The sequence below is a fragment of the Rutilus rutilus genome (assembly GCF_951802725.1).
Source record: "Rutilus rutilus genome assembly, chromosome: 9".
Taxonomy (NCBI): Eukaryota; Metazoa; Chordata; class Actinopteri; order Cypriniformes; family Leuciscidae; genus Rutilus; species Rutilus rutilus.
In genome coordinates, this window is record NC_140223.1 from 21,668,993 (window position 1) to 21,680,189 (window position 11,197).

Here is an 11,197-nt window from a genome sequence, read left to right on the forward strand (position 1 = left end):
AAAATTGTATCCTATTTGAATACCGTACCTTTATTGTAGGAGCGTGCATATCCCATAATTGAGTGTCAATTTGAATAAATCCCGCTGTAGCTGTCTGTTCACTCGTGGCTTCGGCAACAAGTGTCTGCCTATTTTGTATCGGTTTGCTCTATTTATGGTGTAGATTTAACTATTCTTATGCATAGTTATGGTGTGAATGTGACATTTAACTTCTTAACAAACAATAATGAAATTGCTAAATATTCTTATTATCCTTTAATATTTAATACCCAGTTCGAAAACGCAATATAAAATAATTTTACAAAGGTTCATTTAGCTGTTTTAATGACATTTTGACGTGAGTGGCAATCCGCAATATGCTCTTTAATAAAAAATATATGCTCTCTAAACCACTTTAATACACTAAATCCACTTAATCCACTTTTTCTTAATACAAAAAAAAAAAAAAACTAGAGCCTGTAAACGTCGTCGCCGTTTTAAAGAACAGCTGCAAACACATCACGTTTCTTTTCAGCTGTTGAGAAATACACGCTGATATTTTTTATTTTTTATTTCAGTATAATAAGCAATGTTTAATGCCTCTCTGGCGCAGTAGGGGTTAAACATGCAGCCTGTCATCGTTCTGCTGATTTGTATCGAAGTGTAAAGGTGACAACATTCCGCAACCGGTTGAATCCGTCCGCACAAAAACATAGATTGGACATTGATGCGTTTTGGAAATATTGAAACTATGTGAATGCGACATCTGATGGAAAAGTACGTTGACATGCTAACTTATAATGATCACAAGTCATTTGGAGACAAAGAAGGCAAGCGCAAGCCAAAAGTTTGGCGTAAATGCTAAAGGGATTGGAGTGCACTGTTAGAGGATTTTGGAGTAAATATGAACTGACAAGAGACGGTTCTTACTGCGGTACGTCAGCCGACTGGCGCCAAGCGGCTATCTAACAAACCCAATCCAAGTAAATCTAGAGTCCACGAGTGGATTTCTTAAAGGTATAGACTACACTCATGGCTCGACCCACTGCTGAAACTACAGGTCGAAAGTAGACGGTGAACCTTTATTGATGTCTGGCACTTGAGATGTAGCCTAGCTATGTTTTTTTTTTTTTTTTTTTTTTTTTTTTTTTAGAATATAGAGAAGCATATGCTTTTTGTCTCCTAAACATTCAGAGGAAGGATAATCTGCGCACAGTAAAATATAAATACATGTAGCCTAAATTTGTGAATATAAAACATTTACCAAACAGTTGTCTATGTAGCCTATAATAACATAGAAAAATAAAAGTTAAAAACCGCAGATGCTTGTTAAGAGTTAACAGTTAAGAGTAATGCAGCACTCACCAAAATGATCTTTACATTGGTCTTTAGATTCCATCAACCCTCTTCCTCTTTCTTCAGTAGTTTAGCGCGTGGCTGTGCGCTTTGAATGACCCGGGGCAGAATTTAAAGCACCAATGTCCGGTTATTGGCTGCCGTTCCTCACATGAAGTCAGTGCACGATGACACACGCACAAAGTACGGAAATAGTTATTCACATAGTAACGCACAAGGTCCTTTGGCTATGAGTGTGCAGTGCTATAACAAAATACTCGTACGCGTCACTCTGACATGTAGGCTTACAGCGAAAAGATAAACGCTAGGCTATTTGCTGTGTTCCTTATGTTTTTTATTGACTATTGCGAATAGTTATTCTCAATTTATAATGTTTTAAAATGTTCTACCAATGGAAAACATATAACATTTTTGCGCTGATCCGTCATAACAATTTGCACTTTTTTATTTACACGTCAGTAATCTTAATTCCTAGTTTTCAGTGTATCTGAGATTGAGTTTTGTTCCTCGGACAAGGAGGCATCGTAATTATAAGCGTAAGCCGACGGAGGTGCAGTCTCCACCGGCTAAACACTGAGGGCTGACCCGCCGCTTGGCTTGGAGACGGGGGTGGGATTTCCCGATCTTTTCTGTCATTGGTTAATATTTTATTCTGTTGACATGTTTTCTTACTGCTAATGCTTCCGACACCTTCTTGTCCACCCCCTCTCCTTGAGCCTGGCCGGAGCTGTCAAAACCACGCCTATGGAGGCCCACAATTGGTCCAGAAAGCGTAAAATCAGCAATCAAGGGGGCTTGGTTCATTAGTGCTGGGATCAGAGCAGGAAGGACATGTGAGATAGTTACAGTTGTACAGTGGACAGAGCAAGATCTAACCATTTCAACTCCGTGTCTGCGTAGAATGACTGCGCTTGGATGGACATCCGCATCGAAAGAGTAATCTTTTTATGAGAGCAACTGTTGGAGAACAGGAATCCCCAAATCTGCCTTCAAAGCGTCGCTGCGCTCACTTTGACTGATATTATTACGGGGACTTCGTGGAAACTAGCAGCTACGGGAGTTAAAGTGGAAGATCCTTACCACTGTCTTTGCTCGCCTTTTCGCGATTCACATTTTGCCAAAATTGCCTTGCTGCGCTTTTCCTTCCCGTAGTGAGACAATCTATCGTCTGGATACGCGCTCCTTTTTGTCAGAAAACACCACTAAATATATTTTTCACTACGATTGTTGGATGCACCGATGAGAGATCCAGTTTTCACAGGGACTGCGATGGCTTACCACCCTTTCCACGCTCACCGGCCGACCGACTTTCCTATGTCAGCTTTTCTCGCGGCCGCGCAACCCTCCTTCTTCCCGGCGCTGACCTTGCCTCCCGGGGCTCTCACAAAGCCGATCCCGGACCATGCCCTGGCCGGAGCCGCGGAGGCAGGGCTCCATTCTGCTCTGAGTCACCATCACCAGGCAGCTCATCTTCGCAGTCTCAAGAGTCTGGAGCCAGAGGAAGAGGTTGAAGACGATCCAAAAGTCACACTGGAAGCGAAAGATCTATGGGACCAGTTCCACAAAATAGGAACAGAAATGGTTATTACGAAATCTGGCAGGTGAGTTCAGTTGCTCTATTTTTAGTCTTTTGTTCCAGTGTTTATACGAGTGAATGGTATGATGCACTCCCCGTCTCGCATATATTCCGCCGTCTAATGCAGGGGTTAACAACATAAAAAGATTGTTTCGTTCGATGGCTGTGTAGTTCAGCAGGCCCAGTAAATTCACTACTAAATCTCTGTCTTTTTGCACATCGCTCTCGTAAGTCATTGAACGTTTTGCACCCTGAACTGGCTGACCTAATTATTGTCAAAGAGACTGTAGAAATGAATGTCTTACTATTAGAACATTCATCTAACGATTCATCTGCTTATTTGACTTATGAAAACGAAATGGGGAAAGTACAAGCGATGCGTATTCTGTGGCTAAGCAAAAGGAAAATAGCTGAGGCTTTATGCTGCTTAGGCTATATCAATATCAACAAATATTGACTTTCAAGGTACGGTGCGGCACAGTTAAATCGTGCTTTAATTTATTTCGTGGTCTGCCTATGTTCTGAGGTGACAATATTCTATGTAAATATCCTGCCACTTTCATGGAAGATTTAAGCCTTGCGGCGAGCTAAATTATCTGCAGCTGAGTGAAATGTTAATACATATATATGTATATATATATATATATATATATATATATATATATATATATATATATATATATATATATATATATTTAATGCCGTTGTTTTCTTTAATAAATCTAGTTAAGATAAATATTATCACCGAAAACAGTGAATTATTATTTGGTTTTGTTGCTAAAACGTTAAGCTTGCATTTGACCACATTTGCATAATAGAAAATATTGTAAAAAATATTTGATTTATGGACATATTTCCTTTTTCTTCAGGAGAATGTTTCCACCTTTTAAAGTCCGCATTAATGGACTCGATAAAAAAGCCAAGTATATTCTACTAATGGATATTGTGGCTGCCGACGACTGCCGTTACAAGTTCCACAACTCTCGCTGGATGGTCGCGGGGAAGGCCGACCCGGAGATGCCAAAGCGAATGTATATACATCCGGATAGCCCAGCTACTGGGGAACAATGGATGGCTAAGCCTGTTGCTTTTCATAAACTGAAGTTAACCAACAACATTTCGGACAAACATGGATTTGTAAGTAACACATTTTCTTTAATAACCAGTTTTATGTGTTTCGTGTAGGCCTATTATAATTGTGTGCTGGTGTAATCTATAAATATAAATTTACTGCCATCTGTGGGCTGTAATGCTCATGATCACAATGATTGTTCATGCTTACAATATCGCTGTTTATTCCTGAGTGGAGATAATTATGAATGCTCTAAAATATAAAATGTACTTTCTTAAAATGTATTCGGCCCATGCTACAAATCTTTGCTGTTGTGACATTCTTTTTTGTTTTTTTTCGGCACGTTTTCAAACCAGATATGGGGTTCAAGTCATAATTTTATTCGTTATGAATGATGATGGCATTGTCAGCTTGGTTATGTAATGTAAATACTTCATCCTGAGTTTTTTTTTTTTTTCTTGGCCACTGTTTCTTCTATTGTTTATGATAGGCGCAGAGCGCTATAACTTTTATGAGAGGGTGGAAGTGACCAAAAATAATAAAAAATTGAGGTCAAGGGAACGGGGGAAATCTTGAATCACGCTACAGAAAATGAGTTTACAAATAGCAACAGTGAAAGTGTATTTCGGGCTGTGTTGAGTGAGCGCAGCAACATATTGCATATAGGTAGAGCGACCTGCAGTCTCTGATGTGTTAGTTTCAGTGAACAATGTTCAGACAGATGCAACGATGCTGAACAATACTCTGAGCAGTCAAATACAGTGTGTGCCCTGCTCCCTTACGTGACTTGCAAACAAATCGACTGGAAACAAATGGAACATTTACATGCATGGCGCAACTATTTGATATAGTTATATATAGTCAAATAGAAAATATATAGGCTACATGTAGCCTACCTGTGTAGCATCACATTTTGTTGTTGTAAACAAATTGCTTCCTTAAACTGTACAATTAAGAAACTCTTGTTTTATTTGATTATTTCAGATTTAATTTGTGTTATAATGATAGCGCCACAAAATAACTCATGTTGCATGTCTGCGTGACTGGTTTCTGTCTACCTGCCACTGGCACAGGCCTGTTGTTATGTGATTTGACCCAAGAACAATATTTCCACTATTACTAAATATATTATGCGGTAGCCTATTTATTGTCTAAAACGATTTTTAAATACTAATGATTTGAAACGGATAATTATTGTGACAAGCACTAATGCCTTCCATTCCTCTTCTTCTTATTAGACCATCCTGAATTCAATGCATAAATACCAGCCCAGGTTCCATATTGTGAGAGCCAACGATATTCTGAAGCTCCCGTACAGCACTTTCAGGACATATGTTTTCCCCGAGACTGATTTTATTGCTGTCACAGCGTATCAAAACGACAAGGTATGTACCCATATTTTGATTAATTTAAGCATTCGTTCTCTGAACCTTATAGATGTGCACTAGGCCTGTATAACTTTACTATTTGTATTTATTTATTTATTTATTTATTTATTTTACATATACTTGCGTTTGAATACTTTCTACGACGTTTGATGGGATTTACTGTTTACATCTTACGTTGACCTCATCTAGGGGAGGAGTAGTAGTAATAGGCTATGTGGATGCAAAATTATATCTTTAAAACATTTCAAATTCCTCATGTGTCCAGTGCTACTTTCAGCTACTGCTCATGTTAATTGTCGCCTGTGTCCGAGGGGCCTGGTGAGCTTGTCGGTATCGTAAAATTTATGACACAGTCACAATCGATTAGCAGGCACTTAAGCTCGCAGGTTTGTCCGGGAGCTACACTCGCTGAGGCAGAGCAATCAAAGCGGGACCGTTTCTGAACGCAAAAAGTAGAGGCCATCTAGCTTAGCAATCTGTGAACTTTAAGGCCCTGGTTTCTCCTGAATTTACAGCCTACAGCGTCCAAATCACTTGGGCACAACGAAAATCGTTCTGTTACATCGCTTTGTATTTTCATGGAACTTGTAAAAACTGGCAATGATTCAAACCACACTATTAATTATTGATAGCAGGTCGGCGTCACTCATCTAGTTCGCCCCTCTTGTTCTCTCTGTTGTGCTGTAGAGAATAACAATTTGACAAATGGAAAATGTTTATTCGTGGAATTTTCTCAGGGGGGTCGTGATTGGATATTTTTCATTAAACATTTTTAATAATTAAATTATCTCTCTGAAGTAGGCTAGTCTGCGTAGCGTGTTTAACAGTGTTGGGATAATAACTGATCACACCATATAAACGCTTTTCTTTTTATGAATACAATTTTTGTGTGAATAAGTTTAGTTGTGGAGTTTACTTTCGTGAAGCATAACACTGACAACAACACTACTGCGATGCATAATATAGCCTATTAATATTAGACTGCTGCTAATCATCATTCACAAACAAATGATACATAATATAATATACACATTTATTTTGTCTTTGTATTCAGATAACACAACTGAAGATTGATAATAACCCCTTTGCCAAAGGCTTTAGAGACACAGGGAATGGAAGGAGAGAAAAAAGGTAGGTTTTACCTTTATAGTTCACATCCATTGTTACGCAATGTAAATGGCCGAGGAACTGCAGAATCAACGCCTGGCAAAATGTTTATATTTCAATTTTTTTTTTTTACTGTGCACAGCATGGGTCAACTCAGGTCATATTTCCTTGATTTATCACTATTTTTTTTATTGTATGTGTGTTAAAGGAAACAACTGACCCTTCCATCATTACGCATGTATGAAGATCAATGTAAAGTGGACCGTGATGGCGCGGACTCTGATGCTTCCTCAAGCGAACCTACAACCGGCAGAGATGCTGCTCATTCACCTGGACTGGTTTCCAGCCCACTTAGATTAAACCGAGGCAGCAGAGGTAAGTCTAAAACTATGAATAAATGATATTGCTATGCTTCACGATCACTGAGAGGAAACAAGCCTAAGTGTCGTATCATTTACAAGACGCTGTATTATGCCTTCAGCGTTTTTCAAGACTATTTTAATAATTGACAAAGTCATTTTAATAAAGCAATGTGCTGACTTCCCAAACACGTTATAAGACGAAACAGTGTGGAGCAACACATAGGGCCTAGCCCTGAACCAGGCTAAATTTCGTTAGAGGTCTAGTGGAAATCTAAATAAAAAATGTACAACTTTTTTTTTTCAATGGATAATTATGTTTTATCGCATTTATTTGCATTTATCACCTATTGTAGAGTTAGCCTACTACATATTAATTCAGCAATAAATTTAAAAAGTCTTGTAGAAAATGAAGGGAAAAAAAATCGTTAGCCTTGTGTTGAAGTGTTATGCATGAAAATTAGCTACGCATGGAATTAGGTGACTGTAAAATGTTATCTTCAAAAATATCAACATAAGTAGGCTACTGCATTTAATTTCGTCTTATATCGCATGGACAAAAACTTTTTTTATTTCATCACAGACGACAAAACATGCACTGACAGTGAGCAGGAATTGGACAATCCAGATGAGCGGTGTGGAGGATCCAGCAGTCCTGGACCAGAGCCTCCATCTCCATTCAGGTCGAAATGTGAGGACCGGGAACGGGGGCGGGAGAGGCCTGTTGTGGAGAAGAAAGACGATTATCCGGAATCCCGAAAATCAAGCGATTCTATATTTAGCATAAGAAACTTGGAAAAAGACAAACTAGAGAGCAGGCCGAGGAAAGACACAGACTTGTCAAAGAAGGACACGGAAAACGGTGGTCTTAGCAGCAGTAAAGAGAGCTTCTCTCCTCTGATGGTACAGACTGAGAGTCCGTCACATTTTGGGGCAGGGCACCTTCAGAGTTTATCGCTCTCCGGCCTACACAGTCAACAGTTCTTTAACCCACTAAACACCGGACAACCTCTATTATTCCACCCTGGACAATTTGCAATGGCACCTGGGGCGTTTTCAGCCATGGGTATGGGACATCTATTGGCTTCAGTATCAGGAGCTGGTGGCCTGGAGAATGGAAGCCTGTCGGCCCAGGGTACTGGGAGCACCACGAGTCCCTTTCCCTTTCATCTTTCTCAACACATGCTTGCCTCTCAGGTAAGGGAACTCTCGCCATTAAAATTTAAAACTATGTCATGATACGGGCTGTCTGGTTATGGAAGCACGCGAATGAAAACAGACTATCTATCTAGCGATAGTTTTTGGTAAGATGCTCTTTGATTGTATAGAATGTTTGTCAATAAATTGCTGTCGAACATTTTTGTTGTTTACAATTAGGCTAGCCTAGCCTACATATAAAATACATTGCTTATATAGGCTACATTTATTACAAAACTTTTGCCATTTGAATACAGAAGGCAGATATAGATTTTAAGATATTTCAAAATGTCATCGCAAAAGCGAATCATTTAAAAATAAGGTCGATTGTAAACTATTTCCGTTGACAATCAGCGATATATTGCGTTTATTTCTAAATTAATAAATACATTCGCCTGCCATTGAAATCTGATGGATTGCAAACAGGTGGATCTGGTTAATCTGTGCAAATACTGGCTCTCTGAAAAATTCGCCATGTAGCAAACTATCCTCGCTAACGAATGTCTCTTATTACAGGGCATTCCGATGCCAACCTTCGGTGGACTTTTCCCGTACCCCTACACCTACATGGCCGCGGCAGCTGCAGCGGCCTCCGCCCTTCCCGCGAGCAGCACAGCCGCCTCGCTCTCCAGGAACCCGTTCTTGAGCAGCTCCGCTCGCCCTCGGCTGAGATTCAACCCTTACCAGCTCCCCGTCACGATCCCTCAATGCACAAACCTGCTTACCACCGGATTGCCAAGCGGCCTAAACCCCTCATCTGAATCGTCTAAGTGCGGGAGCAGGGAAGCGAGTCCTGTGCCTGATCACAAGTCAGGGGCGAGTCAGAAAAACGGCTCACCTAAAACAACAATGAAGGAATCCATCAATGAACTTCAGAACATTCAGAGACTAGTGAGCGGCCTAGAGAGTCAGCGGGAGACTTCCTCGCCTAGGGATTCGCCCAAGTGATCAAGCGTCCCCAAACCTATCCAGGGCATGACTTGAATTGCCAGAGGATTTTATTAAGTGGTTCTCTGCGAGAAATTTCATCAAGTACTGTTTTTGCGCATGGATGACTAAAAAAAAAAAGGAAAAAAAAAAAGGCCTAATAAATGAAAACGTTGGACTTGGCGCTCTTGGTGGTGGAGATCTACGAAAATGCTGCGAAGACAATCTAAAGTGTAGCCTAATTGACTCTGTGTAGGACATGCTGACAAGAAAACACAAATCTGTTGAAAAAAGAAGTTTTAAAATAAAATACATTTTTATTTGCGTAATGTCAGTAGGATCACTGCTGGTTGGTTGCAATATCTAAATGGTGATTCACATAAAACCTGTGGACTGAAAACAACCAAGCTACATCCAAAAAAAAAAAAAAAAAGAAAAGAAAAAGAAATTAAAATGGATATTTCAAAAGGGATTGAAATGACAGTTGGACGGTTAGTTAAATCCGACAGACAGTTATACCTGAACTATTTAATGTAATTATTAATAAAAGAAACCTAATTCTGTAAATAAGCTACAAGGACCTAAGAATATGCAAATTGGTATTAATTTATTCAAAGCTGTGCATTTGCGTGTACATAATATTTAGAGTTTAACTCATTGCATTTTTTTTTCTTCTCATTTTTCACTATGGTTGTTGTAAATGAAAGCTATAGCGTTTGTTGTTTGGAGACAGAAGGTGTTCCTATCTGTGTTAATCTGCCTGTGACACGCAAAAAAAAAATTGCGTGTGCCATCAATGCATTGTAGCAGTCGCTGTAAAAACACTTATCACGCTGCGGGACTCACAAGGTTTGGGAAGCCTCAGGTTAATGTACTCCAACAGAAGAGACCGACATTCCTCTTCTTCAGATGAGTTTATATAAAGAAATATATGAAAGTGTCCCGTTGTGCTGGCTGTCCGGATTTTTCTGTTGTTGTTGTTGTTGATGTTGTAGGATTCTTTCACGATTTCAATAAAAAAACAAAAATCAACGTGTTTAAATATTTTACATTTATGGCACTAATGATAAGCTGCATTCTTACTAATGGCAGACCAAAATTATAGTTGGCCCATATGCATTAGATAGGGAGCCTATACCTTATGAGATATAACGACAACATAAAAAATTAAAAAGCATAATACAATTTATATGAAAAAAGCAAAAAGAACAGAAAACAGCGACAAGCAGAAAACAAGTGTTTTCTAAATGCATGGGTCAGCCACACCCTCACTATATCTGAATAATAAACGTTGTGTTTTAGAAGAAATAATCTGTGGAAAATAATCTGTAGAAATATTTATAAATTCATAGTGGCTTTTGAAGGGGGTTTCAAAAACGTTGCATAGCAGCCGATAGTAAAGCTACTGCGCCCTCTGTCGTAGACTCACGTCACATCATTTACCCTCATCAACTTCAATAATGTGATTTTACCGCTACAACGGTCTAGTTGTAGGCTATTTAGGCATGTGCAAACAATTTTAGTTTAGGTATTTGTTTATTATTATTTTACATGAAAAAGGCCAGGGTGTATGCTATTACAAAAATACAAATACAACACACATGCCTCTAGCCTATATAAAAAATAGTAATAGAAGAAGCAACAATAACACAATGTTCTATAATCTTACTCTCTAATAGGCTAATAATAATAGGCTAACTAGGACCTCATCTAGTGAAACCCGAACTGTCTTTTTGGCTTTTATTTTGCTATCTTTAGCTCTCTACGTTTTTTGTGATATATGCCTATTTGTGATAAGCAAATCCATAACCAAACGAAATAATGACACTGTTAACGTTTGTTAATGTTTTCTCTGATGATGACCCTTACAAAAAAGCTAGTTAGCCACGTAAACTACGCTACGTCTATTTACCGCCAAGTGAACATATGCACCATGACTGATTTATAATCTAACTTATAAAATCTAATAATAATACTAATATTAATAATAATAATAGCCTAATAAATCGACTACATAATGGTACAAAGACCAGAGGTCTAAATTAGATTTTTTTTTATCGTTTCCAGTGTTTCCCGTGTGTAGCCTACAATGTCACCTATTGTGTTGTTTTAAGCCTATTTATAGTCATAGAACTGCAATGGACGAGTATTTATAGAGAAAGCTTGACTGGGAAGCAGAACTACGCTCCACTCTCCCCACCTCCTTTCCTTCACTCTCTTTGAACGACCCAGATAC

General features: G+C 38.9%; 1 protein-coding gene across 1 annotated transcript; it reads left to right on the forward strand.

The window, feature by feature from the left end:
* Positions 1 to 1,566: 1,566 nt before the first annotated feature.
* tbx2b (T-box transcription factor 2b) lies at positions 1,567 to 9,409 on the forward strand. Its single transcript, XM_084419505.1, has 7 exons — positions 1,567 to 2,936; positions 3,781 to 4,048; positions 5,222 to 5,368; positions 6,426 to 6,502; positions 6,687 to 6,853; positions 7,421 to 8,034; positions 8,551 to 9,409. Exons 1-7 carry the CDS (start codon positions 2,575 to 2,577, stop codon positions 8,980 to 8,982), a joined length of 2,067 nt encoding a protein of 688 aa, XP_084275631.1. The 5' UTR covers positions 1,567 to 2,574; the 3' UTR covers positions 8,983 to 9,409.
* Positions 9,410 to 11,197: the final 1,788 nt, after the last annotated feature.